This window comes from Calypte anna, chromosome Z (assembly GCF_003957555.1).
Source record: "Calypte anna isolate BGI_N300 chromosome Z, bCalAnn1_v1.p, whole genome shotgun sequence".
In the NCBI taxonomy this organism is placed as follows: domain Eukaryota; kingdom Metazoa; phylum Chordata; class Aves; order Apodiformes; family Trochilidae; genus Calypte; species Calypte anna.
In genome coordinates, this window is record NC_044274.1 from 56,510,051 (window position 1) to 56,533,472 (window position 23,422).

At 37.6% G+C, this 23,422-nt stretch overlaps 1 protein-coding gene across 1 annotated transcript in view; it reads left to right on the plus strand.

Annotated features, from left to right (window-relative positions):
- The first annotated feature begins 4,324 nt into the window (after positions 1–4,324).
- Positions 4,325–23,422, plus strand: part of CEP120 (centrosomal protein 120) — a 37,054-nt gene continuing 17,956 nt past the window's right edge. Inside the window, exons 1-16 of the mRNA XM_030467233.1 lie at positions 4,325–4,513; positions 5,987–6,143; positions 6,400–6,514; positions 7,194–7,329; positions 7,635–7,783; positions 8,835–9,032; positions 11,099–11,320; positions 11,560–11,770; positions 12,788–12,901; positions 14,193–14,370; positions 16,015–16,164; positions 16,664–16,846; positions 19,115–19,211; positions 19,301–19,453; positions 20,075–20,164; positions 20,622–20,714. Of these exons, the coding sequence (XP_030323093.1) occupies positions 4,462–4,513; positions 5,987–6,143; positions 6,400–6,514; positions 7,194–7,329; positions 7,635–7,783; positions 8,835–9,032; positions 11,099–11,320; positions 11,560–11,770; positions 12,788–12,901; positions 14,193–14,370; positions 16,015–16,164; positions 16,664–16,846; positions 19,115–19,211; positions 19,301–19,453; positions 20,075–20,164; positions 20,622–20,714 (2,298 nt within the window). The 5' untranslated portion in view covers positions 4,325–4,461. The remainder of the gene's footprint in view (positions 4,514–5,986; positions 6,144–6,399; positions 6,515–7,193; positions 7,330–7,634; positions 7,784–8,834; positions 9,033–11,098; positions 11,321–11,559; positions 11,771–12,787; positions 12,902–14,192; positions 14,371–16,014; positions 16,165–16,663; positions 16,847–19,114; positions 19,212–19,300; positions 19,454–20,074; positions 20,165–20,621; positions 20,715–23,422) is intronic.

Consider the following 23,422-nt stretch of genomic DNA (forward strand, 5'->3'; position numbering starts at 1 on the left):
GCCAAACACATGTTCATGGAGGGTCCCCCTTGTCACCTTTTCACAGACACCATCTTGAGTGTTCCAGGACAGAGAAGTCACAAGGAGGCTTTGCTCTTGTTTCCGTCTCTACTCTCCTGCAAGCTGCAAGTGGCACAGGAGAGGGGAATGTCTTGGGGCAAAGCTGAGAGTGGGGAAAAGAAAGGTGGGGTGAGAATATGATGTGGAGCAGGGCTTTGCCCATCCCTCTGGTGCACCATGCAAGTATGTAAGGAGACCTGGATGGGGAGAAACACAGGCGTGCAGAGCACCAGACACAGGAGGCAGCTCTCAGCACATCTCTGAGGCTGAACTTGAGTGGCCAGGAGGCAGCAGGTAAGCACACCTTGCACCTGGGCTTCTCAGACACCTTGACAAAGGTCAGATTTTGGCTACCAGACAACCCTTCTGGGTCTGCCAGAGTGCTGGCAATCTCATGGCGTGAGCATACATGTTTTGCCAGGGCAAGTCTCCTGGCCAAGGTCAGCACACACATGACATGAACACAGGTCAAGGAGAAAACTGCACCTCGTTTAGATTCAGAGATAGCTGGAGCATGACAACTCCTGAGAGATCCAGGGCACCCACAGTGTCTTTGTGCTGCAAGGAAGGCGCTTGCCAAAATGGCCCAGAGGAGCCCTGGCAGGAGGCTGTGCTCAATGCAGGCAAGTAAGGCAAAATCCCTAGGGACCAATGCCAGTCTCTCTAGGGGAAAAGACTCCTTTCTGACCTCAGACCTGGGGCACCAGTGGTGTCTTCATGCTGCAAGAGCATCATCTGTTTGCTACAAGAGCAGCCAGCAGGAACTTACCCAAAATGGCCCAAAGGAGCCCCAGCAAAGGGCTCTGCTCAGTACTACAGAAGGAAAACAAACCCTGGAGACTGGGACACCAGTGCCAATCTGCCCCCTGGTGAAAATTCCTTCCTGACCCCAGCTGCTCCCTGAGCATGAGCAAGGACTGCCTTCTGGCCCCAACAGATGGTCACACCTCTCAAGGACACCATCACCCCTGCCCTGCAACCCAGAGCCATCCTGGAAGCCTAGGATGGCAAAAATAAAACCAAACCAGACCCTTGTGATCCCTCAGATTTATAGAGTATGATGTGTGTAGGATGCAATATTGTGTTTGGTCAATTTGGGTCACTTGTCTGGTCCACTCCTCTCCACAGATGGGTTTCAAGTGTGGCTCCTTTACTCCTTTTTCCTTTACAGACTGTAAGATGTTTAGCAGAATGGAGCATACCTGTCTCCAGCAGTAACAATAAGCATTGGGCGTTATCATTCCTAGAAACAGACACTGACTGAGAAAAATGTTCTTTATTTTAGCTAGTGAGCTACTTAGATGAGACTTAACTCAGTAAGTAAAGTTACTATGAAGAAAACCAGGACAAACTCAAGCAGTAACATACATTAACTTGTGAGAGAGGAGGAATGAGTCTATACATTTATATGATAGTTGCAATTTTTTAAGATTTTTGTGATTTAGAAATCTAAGAAGCAGTTACATTGCAACCCACACAGCAACTGGGAAAAAAATAAAAAAGGATACAATACATGTGACAGAACATATAGATGTATATATATGTCTCTCTGATATACAGACACTGTATCTAGTGTCTCATGAACTTCACAACAGCTTAAAAATAGCTCAAAAAATAAAATTTTAGAGACAATACTATTTTCTGAACATTATACCATAATGGAATGTGGAAAAGAGGATAACATATATGGTTTGGCTTTTTTTTTTTTTTTCATTCCTATGTATCCCTGGGCAAGTCATTCAATTCATTTAAATACTGTCTCCAATTCTGTTCATCTGGTCCATCCAAGACCAGATGGTAACTTGTCCTGACACAGAGCTACGAGGTACAGAGATAGTTCTTGTGAGCAAATGTGTACAAATGCAAGTATAAATTACTGCTTACTAAAAATGTAAACTCTTTGGGAGTAAGACTCCCCTGGGAGTCTTTTCCTCTGTATCACTTTCTATAATCTATATAGATCACCACAATGAAGCCATCCTTGCCTTAAGGATTGGATTTAGCACACTTCAAGTGTTCTGGTCTTCAGATCTAGAACATTCATACTTATTACTATGTATTAAATAAATGCTAATACATATTCTACATATACTTTTCTTCATGCCATATAGCACAGTCTGGTTTATCAGGTTTCCTCTGGAGGGACTTAATAGACATGGAGACATGGATTTGAAAGCAGACCCTAGGAATTGACTTGCATCACTTGATTTTAGTGTCATTATCACCAGTATGTATTTGACATGAGATTTTTTTCTATATACCTGAGTGCCTCAAAATATTAGTGAATTTGTCAAGAATATTATGTTGTGCATCTGTACAGATAGAATCTTATAAATCAGGTATTTATGTGAAGGAATATAATCCCTAAGTTGGAAATGTGTCTGTGTGCTAGCAGTCTTTGATTAATGCTTTTCCCTTGGGGAAGAAGAGCACTAGTGTTTCTTGAGAAACTAAGACGATAACTACATTTTCCCACTGATTTGTGAACTGTTACACCTGCTGGGAATCTTACACTTGCCTGTAATAAAATTTACATTTCTACTTGTGATAGGGAAATAAATTCTGAAAGAAAAGTTGTTGCACAGAACATGCTTCTTTTTCTTTTCTTCACTAACATCTAAATCACACTTAGTGTGTAGCCTTAGCAGCAAGATGATTCAAACCTACAAGAAACAGAACAAGAGAAAATGGCCTTAAGATGTGCCAGGGAAGGTTTTGAAACCTAAATGATTCTTTGATTCTAGTACTGTCTTCTGTTTTTACCTACTTCTCCTACTCCTTTATCAATTAGCCTAAAAATAATGGAAGAATTAATTTAGCTGGAACTGTTCTTCCCATTTCTTGCTCTGCAACATAGTTTCTTAAAGAGTTTATTCTAGGAGTTCTGAACTCTTCAAAACCACTTTTCTGACACACATACTTCCCAGAGAAATCTTACCCATTTATCCATTCAGTTCAGTAAAATCTGCTTTCTCAAAATCTGTCATGCCTTTTTCTAAAGGCATTTTTTGATCCTTCACTGGGATGACCCAATGACTTTCAGACTCCAATAAGTATATTAGAGTTGGAAGGACATTGAACAGAGCAATATAAAGACAATTATTTTTTAAATTTTATTGCCATGCAGATAATTTTTGATAATTTGTGAGATGCTTTTTTAATGTATCTGTAAAATATACATTTAAAAGAACCCCAAACAACAGGATACAAGAGTCAAAAAATTACCACTGAGAACAAATGAAGTGGTTTTTTTCAGAAAACAGGCTCTGTTTCAACTGCAGTCATTCATTATGTGAATTTTGTTATATGAAATAAAATATATATTATATATATAATACACAATATATATTATATATAATAGATATGTGAATTTCATTATATTATGAGTCATTTCATTGTACGAAACCTTATATGAAAGTCAATGCAGTTTTCCCTTTTGTGAGTTTAACTGTAGACTTTCAAGACTCATTTGTCAATTCATAATCCAAGATTATTATTCAGAATCCAAGATGGTCTGTCCATTATCTTGTGCTCCAATACTGTCTACACTTACCCATATGTCTAAGGGAACGCTATGCTTAAAATTATACTAATTATTACAAGTAATTAGATATGTCATAAAAGCAAATCAAGTAGTGAATAGTAGGTACAATATTTAAGTCAGCACTGGTTAATAAATTTTGTTCATACAGCCAGTGGTTGAAATAATATTTGAATAAATTGTGACTACAACTCTTAACTGTGTTAGTCAGTAATAGTAGATTTTCTCTTCTTGCTTTAAAGGCTGTTCAGTTATAACAGTTCTTCATAATCATTAACTGATTTTCCTTGTTATGGCTATTTTTCCAATTCCAGCTTCATTTCCCATTGATATCAAAAGTTAATTTTGCCCCCAAGTATTAAGGTACTCCCCATTCCCGACGGGGCGGGACGGGACGGGGCGGGATGGGACGGGATGGGGCGGGGCGGGCCGGAACGGGAGGGGGCGGGGCAGGACAGGACGGGATGGGGCGGGGCCGGACGGAACGGGAGGGGGAGAGGCGAGGCGGGTCGGGCCGAGACTGGGCGGGTCGGGGCGAGGCGGGTCAGGTCGGGCAGAGACTGCGCGGGGCGTGGCGGGAGGGGGCGGGGTGAGCCGGGAGGGGGCGGGTCGGGTGCCCCGGCGTCCTGCTCCGGAAGTGTCTCGCCGCGCGGTGGGCGGGGCCACCGTTGCTAGGCGGAAGTGCGGCGGAGGGCGGCGGTTGGCGTTTAAAGGTTCCGCGGCGGCAAACGGGGTGCGGGTGGCGGCAGCATCAGCAGGACGGTGGGGTTGGTGTGGTGGGTGTTCCGTCCTCTGCCCCGCCTAGGTAGTGGCTGCGGTTCCCGACCACGGGCCCAGCAGCCCCTGGGCAGAGCGGGGATATGGTCTCCAGGGTCGCCGATCGGCTGCTGATCGTTGTCTCCATCCTAGAAGGTAAGCAGGGGGACGGGAGAGGTCGCGGCCTGCCGGCTCCTGGTTGTCGGCGCCGTCCTGGACAGAAACTGGGGGGTGGTCGCGGACTCCCTCTGTGTTTTCTCCACGGAGTGAGCGGTGTAAGCCACGCTGACTTTTAATAAACTGCTTATATTGATGAAGACGTGGACGTACATGCCTTAAAGCCGCGATAGACAGCTCTCACTTTGTTTCTGGAGGTGTTTACCCGCAGTATTTAAAATGACTGCTAAAAGCGCCCATCTTTTCTTGAGAAACAATGTTTTGTCTCTTTTGCGTCGCAGGACTTGCTTAGCCTATGCTGTCTTTTAATCCCCATATCACTGCCGTCCCCAGCGGGGCAGGCAATCCTCTGCCCTCGCAAACCTGCAGGCCGGAGCCGGCAGCCCGCAGCTACCGGGTCTGCCCCGCTCTGGCTGAAGGCACCGGAGCCGCGGGTCGTCCCTTGTGGGCTCTGGGGACTCAGGTCTCGCCGGCTGGATATGGGGGTTTTCCCTGGGGCGACACTTGTTGAAAGCTTTGCACCAAAGCATTTAAGTCCAGCCGATATCTTTAAGCATTATCAGGATCTTTTCTTCTGTCCGTCCCTGATTGCTTTTATTTTTGGTGGTGGTGGGTTTTGGTTTTATTGTTTTGTTTTATTTGTTTGGCGGTTTTTTTTGTTGTTGTTTGTTTGTTGTTTTAATGTTGTCTCGAATACCTCGCTAGCCATTCTTAATCTTCTGTTTCTACAGGTTTTAGTTGCTGAGGTGTAATTATTGTGCCAGAGTGGTGTCTCTATATTTTTGTTGGTGTGTCTTTTCTGTTGTTCAGGAGTTTTTGGATGGGTGTGTTCTTGTATCCTATTTTCTCTGACCGTTTGCATAGTTTGCCAGGCTACCTCTAAAATTAGATCTTGGACATGCAGGTAGCCCTTCCTTGTGATGTATGTAAATTTTAAAAAATATTCACTTTATTTTGTCATTTCAGTTATTAATCTGAATACAAGAGGATGACTTTAGGCACTTTCCTAATCTAGTAGAAAATTTTTTTTAAGCAACAACAAGTAGTTGGAAAAACACATTTCACTGCTTCTGTTAGATCAAGTTCTGTTTTGATGTGGGGCAGTGATAAAAATCTGCAGTAGACAACATTCAGTCCCCGTTGCTCACCTCTTCACTTGTTCAATTCCCAGTTATAAATTCCTTAATATCAAATCACATTAGCTGCCTAGTTTCTTTGGCTTCTTTTTCTTTGTTACGTAATGTCTTTCTGATTCCGCGTGCTTCACAAACAGCCTGTTTCATATTGTGTTCTTTCTTCTGTGTAGTGGGAAGACTTGTTTTCAATTTGGAGAGCATAGCTTTAGGGTTAGCACAGACAAGATAATATGGGAAATGTATTGTTTAATTGGCTTGCGGCATAAATGTGAGCTCTTACATCTTTTTTAGTGGTGGCAAATACACTCTTTTGCAGGGCGCTATTTTCCGAAACGACCCAAGCACGTGCTTATAGTTGAAGCAAAGTTTGATGGTGAGCAGTTGTCTACTGATCCTGTAGAGCACACTGATGAGCCAGAATTTGCTACAGAATTGGCTTGGGAACTTGATAGAAAAGCACTTCATCAGCACAGGTAATATTAGAAAGTTACGCTTAATTTGGAGATAAAATTAGTTTTGTCTTTACAGCGCCTGAAATAGAATTTTTGTATTACTGTCATTTTAATGTTTGGTTTTTTTTTTTACATTTTCTTTTATCTGTACACTGATCTGCTATAATGTTGCTGAAGCAAACAAAAGCAGTATATTGCAAATTAAGTTTTCTTTAAAAATTCTAAAGAGTATGAGGATTGTGTTTCATTTTAGATTTCAACTGATTTGTTATTTCAGGCTGCAGCGTACCCCTATCAAACTCCAGTGTTTTGCACTGAATCCTGCGTCTCTAGCTAAAGAGAATATAGGATATATTGTGCTTGATTTAAGGTCCGTGCAGGAAAAGAAACAGGTACTACTTTTCTACTGTTCTTGCACTTGTGAATTTGAGAATTGAAATACTTGTAAACAGTACTTCAATTCCATTCTTTAATTGCCTGGAAAATTTGTCAAAGTCTTTGATACTGGGCAGTTGAATTGAGTTTCAATCATCAAGTCTTAAGGTCTTGGTTTTTTTTTTTTAATGTGAAAGATGTGTTAGGCAATAGGAAGTTTTAGGCCTCTAACACAGCATGCAGTATACATAGTTGTTCATATAAATTTAATTAGTCAGAATGCTGTGTTGTGCTTGATCAATGCATAACTCTGTGTCTCATAGTAGTACCCTCGTGACTGATTTTGACATTAACTTCTTAAGGATTTGTGATCCATATTACTTATTGTTTCCATATTACTTTCTATTGAGAACTTAAGGAATTTAACATTTATGACATTTTGCTTGTTAACTTGCTTATTGTACAAGTAGGTGAAAAAGAACATGTTCGTCCAATCTTCCAGGAGTCATTCTGTAGAATCTTTCAGTATAATAGTGTCTTCAAAATTGACCAAATTTTTGAAAATAAAACCTGAGCTATGTTTCTTTAGATGATGAAATAGAAATGCTTAAGTTAAGTCCAGTTTTTCTGTAACAATATTATATTAGTTTCTTGCTTTTTTTAAATGCTTTTTTATTTTTGTTTTCAATTACATAGGCACCAAAATGGTATCCTCTGCTTAGTAACAAGTACACTAAATTTAAACCTGAAATACAAGTAGGTGTTGTGTTGGAGACTGATTCAAAAGCACCGGTCGATGGTTTTAAAGCAAAGGAGGCACCCTCTAGAGAAGGTAAGGGCAAATAAAATGGTAAGAATACCTCACAAGTCGAATAAAAAATGCTTCTGTGCCAGAGAGACAGAACAATTGTTGCAAATGTGTTTTAAATATCAAGATAATTTTAATTTCTCAGTGTTTCCAATGCAAATCATCTTTCGAGGTCCCTTCCAAGCCCAAAGTTTCTGTGGTTCTATAGATTTTTATTTGTAATTTTTCATTCCACTTGAATAATTATTAAAGGTAAAATTACAATTATGTATGATTCCTGCAGTGATTAATAAGGTCACAATTCACTGAATTTTTTTATTGTCTCTTAGCATCTGCTCTTCTTTCTGGACTAGACCCTAAAAGTATTGTACCAGTCTTGAATGAAGAAGAAGGCTATCATCAAATTGGACCAGTAGAGTGTTGCAGGGACTACTTTGTCTTGTCTGTAACCATAGCATTTGCCACACAGTTGGAACAGGTGGGTTCACTTGCTGTGTGTAGCTTGTATGAGGTACTATTCCATGTTTATATGTTCAACCTGTGCTTTATTTCTTGTTGAAATTTTTTGTTGTCTATTAAGTTTTTTTTCCCTATATTGAGTTAATATACATCATTGTGAACTTTAAAACTTGATGTAGTCCTTACATGTCAAATTACAGATGAAAGATGAAAATTCTTTTGGGGCACTAAAATTATGTTTACTTTAAATTATGCTTATTCATGGAATGCATAGGTTTATATTACAATGTACTATAAAAGGTATGTGTATGGATAATATCAGTCTTCAATATCTTTAGCCTATGTGCTGAAGTTCAAACAAGATGAAGTAACTTTCAGATCTGTAAGTTTATATGTTGCCTGAGGTAACGATTTACTGGCTTGGATGAAGGGCCATGCTAATGTGATTATTGGAGCTTTAGATGTCATCTGCTGTGTTTATGCTGCACTGTATCACACTACACTGTTGTCTGACTAAAAAATACAGGTACAGCCAAGCTACTGATAAAGTAGCAACTCTAGGGCAGTGCAATTTTAATCAATCTTTAACTCATATGATAAATGGTTTGTGCCTTTTTAGCTATTTAACTCAAAATTGCAGTGGCTACAGGATGTAGTAGCTGTTTCAGGCTGCTCCAGTTTTCTATTTGATCACCTAGGTTATATAATAAACTCAATAGGTAATCTGAACTATGAATATTTTTGAGGCATTACTTGTTTCTGGATAACTGGTGCAGTGCTTGCCATTACTGAGTATATGATGGGAGTTACAGCTCTTGGATAAGATAAATCTTAAAGGTTATTCAAAATGGCTTATTTTGCAAGTTGATGATATGCTTGTGAAGTGGCGTTTTCTTCAATTTTAGTGTTAATATAAAATTTTTTTGTTTTGTGTGTAGTGCAAGCTAGGATTTAGGTTAGCTGCTCATTTGCTTGAGATCACTTTAAGCTTTTTTATTTCTAAACTAATGCATAAATATTACTGTTACTTTACATTAATGAGACACATTATTTTTCTGTATCTTTTTTAGCTAGTTCCTAGTACTATGAAGCTTCCTGAACGACAACCTGAGTTTTTTTTCTACTACTCATTACTGGGAAATGATGTCACAAATGAACCTTTCACTGATTTAATTAATCCAAACTTTGAGCCAGAAAGAGCTTCAGTTCGAATACGTAGTACAACTGATGTTCTTCAAGTTTATCTTTGTGCACAGTCAAAATTGCAGGTAAGCTATTTCTTCTAAAATGTGACTGGAAATGAATAATGAAAATCAAAGGAACAGAATATGGCCCAAGTTGATACTGGAAAGCATTTGTTTTTCCAAAACTAGATTTTACTTGAGTATTTGGGCTCAAATGCAAGTTGATTCTCTTGCTGATGCGAGGGAAACACCAGTAGCAAATGTCCCAGCTTGTAAGTAGTGCAGTCTCTTTATGGTAGTATGGTCACTATAGTATGTTCAAGTCATGACTAAAGGTAATAGTGAAACATGATCTTCCCAAATAGCTAATGTGGTATTTTCATGAGCTCTGGGACTTGCTCTGCAATAAGACCATCTGTAGCCTACAGTCCTGCTTTGTGCTGCCTGCAGTAGCCTCACCCTCACCATCTGCTCAGTCACTCTTTCCTGTTTGGAAATCAGTGTCCTCATCACTCTTTGAATAATAACGAAGGTCTGGCTTTTTTCTCATTCCGTTGCCAAATACTATTTTTAATTATAGTACAGCCATGTTTGGACTTTTGCAGGATGTAGCTTACCTTTAGCTATGTCTTTAAATGGAGGACATGCTTTTGTGGTGGAATTGGCAGTGTTAGGTTTATGATTAGGCTCAGTGATCTAAACAGTCTTTTCAACTTAAATGATTTTCATTCTAAATATTGGGTAGTATTGAAAGTGTTTCTGGCAATGTGTCTTACACTTTACTCATTGCAAAATAGGAGACTGTTTGGATGAGGGTAGTATATGGTTTCTCATTAAATACCTCTAAATAAGACAACATGAATTACACAAGGTAAGTCTTGGATCTTGAACCTTTAACATTATTTTCATTTAAATGTCTGTAGATCATAACAGTTTTATTTTCTACATTAGTTTAAGAATGCCTCTGTTTTAATCTGACACTTTCAGATTTTCTTTGTCTGAATTTTAAAAACTTTCAAACTTTTCAATAGTTTTTGGATAAACTTTGCTGTGTTTGGAATTTAATTTTAGTCTGTGATCTTGCAACCAAGTACACATGCAGAGAATTTTATATGTTTTCATTATGGTAATGACTTTGAACAAGATGAATGTCATGGTAAAGAATACTGAATAATGTGTTCCAGATCCTTGCCTTGATTTAGTTTTCTTTCTCTGATTTCTCAGTCAGCTTTATAAAATGTAGGCTATAGGATTAGAACACTGTATTTTGATCCTTTAATGTTTATTTTCTGAAAATTAAAACAAGTCAAAAAAGGTGCCAGCTGTCAGACTGCGAGGTTGTGTGTGTGTGTATATAGAGAATATAATTTTGTTTGCCTGTGTATGTGTTTGTGTAGATACATACACAGCTAGGTACTCGTGTCAGCTGCTGACAGCTTCTGGCATTACAGTAATCATGTAATAAATATTAAGGGTCAGAATACAATGTTCTGATCTGCTAAAACAATGGATCTTATTCAGGAAAAACCAGATTGCTGTGTAATTTTCAGAGTTCTTTCACTGAGGAAAACCAATTACCTTAGTGGGGTTTTTTTGAACTCCATCTTTTACTAAGGTGTATAAACATAGAGCTATGGAAGGAAGAAAGAGCTGAAGAAAGTTTTGAAAAACAAATGAGTCTTATCAGGAGTTAAGAGCACAGTTACTTAATTCCAAAAATCCTTGCTATTTAAGTGATGCCTAAATATATGCACAGAAGCTGAATTTTCTAATAACCTTTGTTTTTGTTTTGTTTTTTTTCTTTTTTTTTTTTTTTAAACTTTTCAGTCATGTATTTTTTATGCCTGTACATTAAGGGCAAGAATCCATGCTGTGTTTAGAAGCCACAGGCTATTGAATTTATCCTCCAGAAAGGACATGTATGACACATCCTCAGGAGGGCAGTGCAGTCATCTGTTACTGTGATGGCATAGGACAAATCTTACCTGCTCAGTACTGAATTTTCATAGCTGCCCTTAATACTGCTCAAAACACTTATAAGCATACAGAAGTAGACTAGGAATGATAATTCAAATTTTTTGTATATATTCTACTGTTAGGAGAAAATGCACATGATGATTACATTCTAGCAATTTTTTTAATGTATACAGATCCATCTTTGCTGTGGGGACCAGTCTCTTGGAAGCACTGAAATACCCCTGTCTGGACTACTGCAGAAAGGAAATGTGGATCAGCACCCTGTGGCAATAGAAGGAGCATTTGTTCTTACTCCACCAAACAGAGCTAAACAGAAACTGCCCCAGTTGCCTTTGGATATGGCTCCTACTGTTGGGGTATCTATAATTCTGCAAAGGGAGGGCTTGAGTGCTCAGGTATACCTTATTATTGGTTTAGATGCTGTTGCATGGTTTCACGTTTTTTAAAAAAATTGTTATTTTTTAAGTCATGTTTGACAGTTAAGTATGTAAAAGATGATGTGAAAGTATAAGTTGCTTTATATGTGTAATCCTTTTATTTTTTCTATGTCAGAAAAATAATCTCTATAAAAATGTTGTAGACAAACTTTTTCAGTGTAAGCCATGATTAATAAGAAAACTATCACTTCATTCAGCCTTTGAATCACTTAAATACCCCAACTGAACCTCAGAAGCCACAAGAGAAAGTTGTTTCACATGTTAATGATGAGAAAACAGAAAGCTTGCAGCAGAGATCCCAAAATCTCCCATCTCAAGCTGACCATTCTTCTTCAACAAAAGATGAAGCAACAGAAAGTGAGGTGGAAAGTCTTAAATTAGAAAAAGGCACAAAACTAAAAAAAAAAGGTATGTGGTATAAATTTTCGACCCTGCTGTCAAGCATGATCTTGGATCATGTACCAATTTAATGCATGAAATTTATTTGGGGAAGTGAGAATTAGTTACTTAATTTCAAGAATGAATTGTGCAGTTTGAACATAGAGATGATAAAAAACATTTGAAAGAGGCAGGTTGGGAATTTGGTGGTTTGTAGATTACAAGTGACACTGTTTTTTATCACCTGAAAAATACCAGATGTGCTTGAATTCCCTGACTTTGGTGGTTTGATGTACTGAAGTGCAGGACTCATGAAGAAACTGACTTGCTCAGTAGATAGGAAATGATCTAATTTTCACATTTATTAAATAGAGAGTAAGTATGGGGGTTTTTAAGATTCCTAAGGAATTTACGATGTAGATAATATTGTCAAAATAACCATTCATACTCTACAGATTCCTGATCAAAGCCAAGTTTTTGGAGTTTGTTTGTTTGTGGGTTTTTTTGTTTATATTATCCTCTTGCAAAGACTTGGTAGCCCACATAGCCTTATAAGACTTCCTGTGTTTTGTTTTTGATTTGAAGACTGGATTGAGGAGAATTTGAAAAGGAACATGGATGAGAGAGGAAGCAATATTATAATGACAGAGTAAATCTCAGAAAATAGAGTATTTGTTTGCTAAACATAACTGACAGTGCATTGTCTTAAGAGGTGATGTATGAATAAAGTTGAATAATTTATTTTTGTAATGATATTTGGATCACTGTTCTTTGGAGTTTTATTCTAAAGACACCCACTTGTGGAAAGGAAAATCTGTGTCCTAAAATGTGGTTTCAGGATTTATCTGCTAATTCAGCCAGTTTTCCTTTTAATCTTGACGGATCATATCTAAGCAAGGATTAAGTATTGTGAACCTAGCAGTGAGACTGAATCTGCAGTTAAGAAATCTAGGATTTTACTTTTTGCTTAATAGTAATAATTTTATAAATTTTATATTTATATAAATGTTTTAGTATGTAAAACATCATTTCACATTTGTCTTTCAGAGCTGGTGTCTGAGTCTTGCATAGAGGTTGACAAACAGTATAATGAAGAGCTCCCAGTTTTCAAATCACAGAGCAGACCAAAATCACCTCTATTGTCAGAGCTGCAAAATACCAGTAATGCAAAATTTACTGAATTTAGTACATTGAATAAAATTTGAATACCGTAGCAACTTAATGAATTTTAACAATAGGCCACAAGGAATTTTTGTTGTCTGTGACAGCCTTAAACTTTGATTCTGTTTTTTTTTTTTTTAAACCACACAGTCTAGTGACATTTTACCAGAGTTAATGAAAATTATTTCATTCATATGTTGCACTAACTAGCAGATCTTGAATTATTACTGAATTTTTCTTTTTAGTATTGCTACAGTTAATGAAAATAAAACACTCAAAACAGCAGGAGAAAAAATCAATGCTAGCAATGAAATTTTTTTTTAAATTATGAAACTATAAAACTTGGAAACACTTAAGGCAATTACAGTATAAGAGGATCACAACAACTAGCACTTCAAAATGCAAGATGAATTCTTTGACAGTGTTCTTACCTCTTTCTGTAGCTGGTAGCTTTCCCTTCTACTCTTTAAAGGCAATATTGGGTCCCAGGTTAAGGATATGAGAAGCTGGGCTGCAGCTGGACAGGCACTCACTGTAGCTTTTGTCTCCTGAGTTATGAAATGGCTGTCACAGTAGGTGGGTTTTGATCAGAGGGCATAGGCAGATGTCCTTTACAGACCTAGCTAGAGCATTTAAGTTTATTTCAGTACTTGAGCCTCAGGTTAGAATCAAGAGCTAAATCTTAGGTAAAACTAAATAGTTTGATTGCTTGTGCTCTTGTCTTTTCAGTTCTAAGCTAAAGAATTTAATTCAGAGCAAACCAAGTTATTGCAACTGATGTGGGGTATTTTGTTTGGTTTTGTTTTTTGGGTTTTTTGTTTGTTTGTTTTGTTTGTTTTTTGTTTTTTTTGTTTTTGTTTGTTTGTTTGCTTGTTTCTTTTGTAAGCCAACCTTTGCTTCAAGCCCTTGAATTCTTGAATTGATGAGGAACAATGATGTAAACTGAGGAAACTGAAGTCCTTAGCATCCTTCTGAAGAATTTAGTATCTGGGATCTTGAGACTAAACTCTGTTTTCAATGAGAAATTTACATAAATTTGAAGGTTTATTTAAAAAGGAAGGATACTACGGAGTCTTAAGTCTATTTTCTTAGGGACTGGGTGATTTTTGTTTGAAGCATTTAAAAGAAGAGTGGGTATTTTTCCGTGGTAGTAACTTAGAGAACAAGGAATTGAAATTTTCTAGGGAAGTAAACCTATCTATACTTGCATTTAAAATGTGAGACTCATCTTAATTTATTCTGCCCAAAATAATAAAATATACAAAATGCAAATATTTTTCTGTGTTTTCAGCTGATAAAGGTACAGTAGCTGCGTCTCAGCCCAACCCTGTGGGTGCATCCAGTTCTTCTGAGGCTGTGTCAGCACAGAAAATAGTTATACCAGCATCTTCTCACCATTTTTGCTTTTCAATAGACTTACGAAGTATACGTGGTCTTGAAGTTGGTTTTCCAATAAATTGCATTTTAAGGTATGATTTTCATTGATCTTACTTCAGTAAAGAACAGTGTCTTTTCATTACAAAGCCTTCATAATCTGAGTGACTGCTGGTAATTTACTATCTGATTCCTTTTAAGCTTGCATAGCTGATCTTCAGTAGCAAAGCACTTTTAGCTCACCACTAAGCTAGCATGGAAGTGCAGGTCAAAGATTACTTTCTGTAGTCAGTACTAAATGTTGTTTGAATATCTGAGCTCAGACAGTACAAATCATTGTTGAGTCCTTAGACAATTAGTTATCCTTTCACTCTACTTTATTTGCTGCCTTTTCAGCTGATCAAAAGAATGATTTCTGCAGCGTTCCGTGTTTACACCAAAAACATCTTGTAGTGTTTTAGTAAGAGACAGATCACCTGGTTTGTGTGTGACAGTGAATGTGGAGAAAGCACATTCTAAACTTAAAGTGAAGAACTAGTGTGGTAAATGCGTTATAATTGAGAGGTAGTATCAGAGGCTTTTGCACACCAAAGGAAAAGCTTAGTAGGGAGAAGCAGCATCTTCTGTTATATTAAACTGTGTTATCAAAAAGACAGGACTTTTGGAGATCTGAGTTTTCTACCTGAAGCAAAAGTAGAAAACTGCCAGTGCTAGTTTGAAACACATGCTCAGAGTTTAATTTCTTACTTATGTCACAAGAAAGAAAAGTATGGAAGTACTTTCAGAGAATGGATAAGCAGAGGGTAGCTGGGAGGGGTATGCTAATTTGGAGGAATAAGAACTAAAAAGGTGAGGAATCAGTTAAATGTAAGGGTACTGAAACCAGTATCTGTATGCAGGTTGAGATTTGGTTGTTTTGTTTTGTTTTAATATTGCCAGTGAAGAAGTGAAGTGGGGAACTTTTCTTTTATCAACTTGTTTGTTTTGATTTAGGTTTACCTTAGGATCAAGAGGTTTTTGTAGATACAGTGGCAATTTTAAAAAACAAACAAACAAAAATCCTACCCAGAGAATTTTAGTTATTGCTGAATGTAGTGTTTCATTCAGTGCCCCTCTTCCTCCTGCCCTTTTTTTGTAGTTTGTCATACATTGAATTTTGCCAGTAGTTTCGGGCCATGTTGTAAATTACACTGATAAAATGATTTGAATTTCCTTTTAGTGAGTTAAATTATAGGAATTCTAAAAGTTCTTCAAATGTGACTGAAATTTTCCAATGGTTTCACTGTGTCTATATGCTTAGTTACAAATATATATATGTATGTATATGTATTTATGCTTAGTTATAAATTGTTAGACCAATCTTAGCTGTAAATACAGTTACAAATATTCTCAAATAGCAATTTACATTTCAATATAACGTTCCATGCTTCTATTTCTCTACTGACTTGAATTGAAATTCTGAAATTATTATATAAAGACTAATTAATATAGTGGTAAACATAGAATTTATCAAAGCTTTTTTCTTCTGAATAAGAGTATATGTAAGTGAATCTGGATTAGTGCTGAAGTAAATGAATATGTGAATATTTGAGATTTAAGTTCTGTTATTAAATGTATTGGTTCAAATTTTGCTAACCTTAATACAAGTCATGCTTCAGCAGAAGGTGCTTAAACTGTTTCTCTTGTTGCAGAAAAAAATGTTTATTAAATTTGATTATTTTTGTTATTGGTTTTGTTAGGTACTCGTATCCATTTTTTGGCAGTGCAGCACCCATCATGACAAGCCCACCTGTAGAAGTCAGAAAGAACATGGAAGTCTTTCTGCCACAATCCTACTGTGCATTTGACTTTGCAACTATACCTCATCAGCTTCAAGATACATTCTTCAGGTGATGATTTGCATTCTTTTTATCTCTTATTCATTTGGGTTTTATTGCATTTTTTTAGTGTTTTAAATGCAGTCACAAGTTTCAATTTTTTACGTAAGATCTTCAGCTTGAGAATTTGAATGTCTTTGAAATACAGCAGGTGCGTAGGAAGCTGAGTACAGTGAGAGCTGTGGCATAATTTTCAAAGTGGAATAATCAGTCATCAAAATAGTGGTATATTTCAGTCAATCGCATTGACGGCAGCATTACTTATTCAAATAATTTGAGAAAGGAATGATAATCTGCCAAAAGTGAGTGATGGAAAAGATTTAAAGCCAGTCAATCTCATTCCTCTGACTGAGAAGCAGTAAATCCACCTCACTGTTTCACAGTTGTGAAACAGATGTGACCATCACTGATTTGGGACATTACTTTTAGAACATGAGGTCCTTTTCCCAAGTGAATATGAATGCTCTCTTTTTTGTTGATGTCTTACAGTAAAATAACTTTTTTGTTCCAGATTACCTCTGCTGGTCGAATTGTGGCACAAGGATAAAACAGCTAAAGACTTACTTTTAGGGGTGGCAAAAATTCAGCTTTCCAATGTATTGACTTCAGAAAAAACACGTTTCTTGGGTGGTAATGGTGAACAATGCTGGCGCCAGACTTCTTACGAAACAGTCAGTGTAACAGCAGCACAAGGGTAAAACTGTTTTTAAAAATTATTTACTCTGTAGCAAGTCTTAAAGAATTGTTTGTTTAGTATTACTTTTAAAAATGACAAGCCCTTTTTGAATAGGTAAACAGTCTGCAGAGTACTGCAATATAGGGGTGGCAATAGGCATCCAGGTTATTAAAATTAAATTGCTTCAGGCATATTATTCAACCCTACACCACTGTAAGAGTCATTGTAGAAACCTTTATAGAATCATGAACTTGGCTAAGCTTCACAGACAGATTAAAAAAATAAATAATTGGAAAAAATGTTATCGAGACACTTTCCTCGGTAAGTTACTTAATAAAAAGCTGCTGATATTCCAGAAAATAGTTAAGACTGTCCATAGTATGCTATTAGATACAATTGTCTTTCACTAAGGGTAGGAGGACAGATACATACAGAGTAGAGAGGTTTCCTGTTTGAGGATTATATCCTGTGATAGTAGCAAGGGTTTGAGCTTGTGTGCATCAGGAGCAATGTAATTAGTCAATTTTCTGTCTAAAGATAAATGTAAATTTACATAACAGGATAGCTTTCTCTTTTACATATTTGAAGAAACTTCTAGTCACTTCTGTCCTGTGTCCTCATTGAACATGTGAACTGTGCTATCAATCAGTGTCTTGGCATTTTTCTGTGTGATAATGCAAGCTGAATAGGCATTTAGAAATAAATATAGTTGCTATTAAGATTGAGGTCTCTAATCTTAGAGATAATTAAGACATGCTATATTTGACACACTGGGAACTTCAGGTTCCTGATGCAAACACTCGTATCTGCCTTTGTCCCATGTTGATAGAAAACTGATCTCTTACTTTAAATAAACTTTCTCAGGTGAAAGCCAGCATGGCCTGAATCTGTAGAGAGTTACTTTATGAAGTCACTGTACGGTCAGGTTCATGTTTTCATAAGTTTGTTAAAATGAAACCTGGTTTTGCATACAACTTAATAACCACTAGATGGCATTCTCAAAATGTAAGCAAGTATGCATTTTGCTGTGTTGATAACGCTTCCAGTTTTGCTCTTGATTTAATGTTCTTTCTGGTATGTTCAACCGACTTAAATTACTCATTTTTCTGAGGACTGTGTCTTTGAATCTGAACTTGATTTTTAATCAGTGACTAATAGAAAGCTGTAAGATTTTAATGTGGTAGTTTATGTTAACACGTGATCACAGAATCACAGAATGCTACGGAACGGACCTCTGGAGATCTAGTCCAGCCAGGGCAGGTTCACTTAGTGATGTACAATATTTGTTGGTTTTTTCCCCTTGCAAATAGCTGTAGAAGATTACACCTTTGTAAAAACATTTTAGTGTTGTCTTTCTACGTTTCCTGGAAGAGCATTTCTGTGAAAACTGCAGCGATGGTTATTTCCTTAAGCCTTTTGTTCCAAATTGCTTTTTACCTTCCAGGCTTCAAGTGACTGTTAAATTGCCTTTGCATCATCAAATAATTATAACTGAAATCATAGTTTTGTTTTTGACCAAGTACAGGTCAACACTGCAGTGTGAGTTCATATCAGACTAGTGATAAATTTCAAATGATTTGTGCATATTCCTTCTTTTAGTATCTCTCTGTGCAGAAAACTACTTTTGTTTACTATATTTTGTGTATGATGAGTGGTGCAAAAGCAGAGATACATTGTTCTACCTCAGCAGAAACTGCAAATGGTTTCAGATTAGTTCATCAAAATGTTATCTAGGCATTTTTTTTGTGGTACAAGAGTAGGTAGATATTTACTCTGTGAGTGTATTTGAAGTTGTCAGTTCTCTGTGCTGAAGCTTCCAGAACAGAAGCTTGTTGTAGTAATCCAAGGATGGTTTACCAGATGTGATGTGCTATATTATGATTAGCTAGAAAGTTACTTTTGACCTTTGAAAAAGCAAGACTAATGAAATTCATTGAGTATTTTAGAAAAAAGTCATCAGCAATACCTGTATTCAACAAGTGTATTTGTTAGAAAGATTTACGACAATAGGTACAAATTTGGATTATTCTCCTGTTACAGGGAAGCAATGTTTAATAGGTTTTCAGTGACAAGGTATTTGTTAAAGCTTACTGTAGGTGTATGAATTAGTCCATAAGTTAAAACAATTTACAGCATGTCTGGTCTCTCATGTAGGCAACTATTTAGAGTCTCTGATATTACACATAACCTTTTAACACTCAAACTTCACTGTGTTTTGTGTTGTCTAGCAATTAAATTTCTGTATTTTTAAGATAATTTGAATGAAAATACTATTCTTATTTATAGGTCAGGCAACAGGATAGCAGAGCTGTCTTATGCTATCACTTTGGAAGACTATGGGCTTGTGAAAATGCAAGAAGTTCTGGTGTCAGATTCTTCTCAAGTAAATTTTATATACATCTTATTCTTTTTCCTTGAACAATTCTTTGAAAAGTTTGCTTTGCACTTAAAGATTCACTCTTACTATATCAGTGCATAGGTGCTGGTCAACAACGGCACGTCCCTCATGCTCAGACTCACTGTGCTCCAGAAAACCGTGCAGAGCCTCGAGAAACTCTTGAATACAAAGCAGCACTGGAGTTAGAAATGTGGAAAGAAATGCAAGAGGACATTTTTGAAAACCAGGTTTTTACTTTTTCTGTTTATGATAAACGGCATGACTGCCAGAGAAGCTTTAGCAGAATTGGCGAGGGGAATATTAGATGTATTTTTCTTAAACTTTGCCACTGGTTCATATAAAGTTAAATTTTGTTCATATGGCAAATTAAAACTTCAATTTTACGCAAGTGTCTTCTATATTTTTAAAGAAAGTGGTTAATCATTTTCTGTTAAGTTGCTGAAGTAGGTGGCAGGTAGTGAAATAAAGAATTCCCCTTCACAATTGCGCATTACTTGTTTATGAAGTTCAGTAGATACAATTCAGTTTATTGGTGTTGAGCAGTAACACTGCATTTCTTCTCAATTCAAATCCATTGTGTTTCTGCTGTTGATGTCATTCTAGGTGTGAGTCATGTACTTTGTGTTAAAAGATACTGAGAATCTAGTGCCAGTTTTTTAGGATTTTTTTCTTGTTTTGCATTTGTACTTGAGGGGGAGAAATGTCTTTTACTACTGGACCCATCCCTTGAGTTAGTTTTTAGTTCTTTTGCTTCAAGGCTAAGATTTGCTTGTACTCTGCTTCAAAGTTGAATTTTCAACGATTTTGATTTGTTTTCTGATTTTTGTTCCTTTTCTTGCTTTTGAAAGCTTAAAAAGAAGGAAATGGCCCACATGCAAGCACTTGCAGAAGAATGGAAGAAAAGAGATAGGGAGAGAGAAGCAGTAGTGAAGAAAAAGGTAGGAAACATATTCTTACACTTGCTGAAAATCTCCTAAATCTCACGCCTATAAAATCTGAGAAGATGTTTCATCATTGTAACATAGAACAAGGGGTCTGTAATTGGTCTTCATGCATACTGGTATGGATGCATCTAGTTTACAACAGTGCAAAAAAGTTAGAAGTAATTTGTTGGAAATCCTTTAGGTTAGCTCGCTTTCTGTGGGGGCTTTTTAACTTTAATTGCCTTTTCACTGGTATGGTCAAAAGCAGTTCTACAGTTCTGTGCAGGGTAACCTGTTAGTCTTTCTTGTCTAAGAAAGTGCCCTCCATCACAATTTCTAAAGAGCTAGGTATCTCTTTTATATGTGAATTCCCAAGCAAAAATTGTTACTGTTTTATAGCATAGCAAGGGTAAATTCTTTCTGTGCCCAAAATATATTCACTGCAAGAAAATATGCCTCTTTGCTATTTTAGGTAGCAGAATATACTGTTTTGGAAGAACAACTTCAGAAAACCCTGAGAGATCTAGATAAGCGAGAACGACAGCTTTTCAGTGCTGAGTCTGAGGTAAAAAGTGTTTGGTTACTTTAAACAATGCAATTGCATGAACTATTTCTGTAAGGTTTGTAGAGATTTTGCATCAACGTATGTATAAGAACTGAAATAGCTACATTCATGCTGATACATAGAGAAGCACCAATAATTTAAGCTATGTTTTGGTACCATTACACATTTTTATTGAAATGGAGATACAGTGGACTTTTAAAGGAGTTGTCAGAATGGCAGAACAGTAAATACTTTGTTCTTAGCAGAATTAATATGCCAGTGGAGGCTTTTGTACAACACTACCTTATCTCCATTTTAAGTTTAGTACTGTCAGGTGGTTGTACACGTCTGCAAGACTGCCTTATTTCAAACAGTAATTGCTAGATTAACCATTGAAATCAGAGAAGATGATTAGGACAGTGGGGACAAACTGCAGTTTTCTAGGTTTTGTTATCCAGCAATTTGATAGTGTTTGTTTTTTTTTTCTTAGTGGTGGGACCAAAAAAGATATAGGAGAAATAAGTAGCTGTGACTGCTCCTGATGTAGCTGAACAGCATTTTTTTCTCAGCAGAGAAAAGAAGAAAATAAATTGCCCATTTCTGTACCTGAGTACTTCTGTCCTATGTAAACTGCTATCGTCATTTAGCAGTCCAGCAAACTCTTCCTGTAGCTCAGATAAATGTTGCTATCCTTTGTATCCCTCATGTGCCTATGAATAAAGTTAAGCAAGCTCCCAGCACATGGTCTGACTGGTTGAATGTGTCTTTTCCTGTACTGAGGTTGTCAGAACCCCCCAAGATTAATTTTGTGCTGTAAACAGTCTCTGACTTTACCTTTTACATCTGTGCAAAAAAATCTGATAATTAGCTTTTGCTTGACTGCATTTCATTCTGAGTAAAAGTATTTATTTTGAATCTCATTCATGTTTGTCTCAAAACTTCCTCTAATTCTAGTGACATTCTGACCTGAAGGTTTAGAGAAGATAAAAATCAGTGTATTCCAAAGCATTTAGACAAAATGATGTAGGGTTCATTTAGCAATTACATGATTTGAGAAATGGGCTGTTTGGAGAGGTTTCTATTTAGCTAGCAGTTATCTGGACCATAACATTTTTCTATAAAGTTCAAACATGTCAAGGACTGTTTTCCTGTTAAGCTCAATGAGAAATTCTCTCGGTGTTCTTTATGTGAAGAGTGCAGTCTTTACTGATCTAAAGGCATCTTGGATGTAGCTGTGACTTCATTGTTACTGCAGTGAAGATATGTTTATCATTGTTGCTTATAGTAAAAGGTTGGGGAGACATGGTGGGATAGGTCACATGACTGGAATGTGGCCATGGATGGCTATGTGCTTTTTCGGAAAGATAGGGCGGGGAAGCGAGGTGGTGGAGTTGCTCTTTATGTGAGAGAGCAGCTAGAATGTGTTGAGTTTTGTGCAGGGGCTGATGAAGGGCAAGTTGAAAGTTTGTGGGTAAGAATTAAGGGGCAGGCTGGTGTGGGTGACACAGTTGTGGGGGTCTACTACAGACCTCCTGATCAAGGCGAGGAGGTTGATGAGGCCTTCTACAGGCAGCTGAAAGCAGCCTCACAACTTCAGTCCCTAGCCCTCATGGGAGATTTTAACTACCCCGATATCTGCTGGTTGACTCACACAGCCAGCCTTTCACAGTCTAGGAGGTTCCTCCAGTGCATTGATGATAACTTCTTAATGCAAATGGTGGACAAGCCGACTAGAAGAGGAGCGCTGCTGGATCTTGTACTAACCAACAAGAAGGGCCTTGTTGAAGCAGTGGTGGTCAATGGCAACCTTGGCTGCAGTGATCATGAGATGGTAGAGTTCAGGATCCTGTGTGGAAGGAACAGAATCCCAGTAGGACCAGAACCCTGGACTTCCACAGGGCAAACTTTGGCCTCCTCAATCAACTGTTAAGAGAAATCCCATGGGACAGGGTGTTAGAAGATAAAGGGGCTCAAGATAGCTGGTCAATATTCAAGGACCACTATTTGCAAGCACAGGATCAGAGCGTCCCTATGGTTAGGAAATCTAGTAAGGGAGCTAGGAGGCCAGCATGGTTAAAAAAGGAACTGCTGGGAAAACTTAAGTGGAAAAGGAAAATCTACAGATCATGGAAGGGGGGGCTGGTCACTTGGGAGGAATATAGGACTGTTGTCAGAGGATGTAGGGAGGCAATTAGGAAAGCTAAGGCCTCCTTGGAACTTAACCTTGCAAGTCAGGTTAAGGATAATAGAAAGGGCTTTTTCAAATACATAGCTAACAAAACTAACACTAGAGGCAATATTGGCCCACTAAGGAATGAGCAGGGAGCCCTGGTGACAGAGGATATAAAGAAGGCAGAGGTGCTGAATGCCTTCTTTGCCTCTGTCTTTACTCCTGCGGGGTTTCCGCATGAGCCCCAGATTCATTTAGCCCCAGAAGTAGTCGAGATAGATGAGGAGTTTGACATGGTAGATGAGGATTGGGTTAGGGATCAGCTGAGTAATCTGAACATCCATAAGTCGATGGGTCCAGATGGAATGCATCCAAGGGTGCTGAGGGAGCTGGCGGAGGTCATTGCTAGGCCACTCTCCATCATCTTCAGTAAGTCATGGGTAACAGGAGAGGTGCCTGAGGACTGGAGGATAGCAAATGTCACTCCAGTCTACAAGAAGGGCAAGAAGGAAGACCCGGGTAACTATAGACCGGTCAGCCTCACCTCCATCCCTGGAAA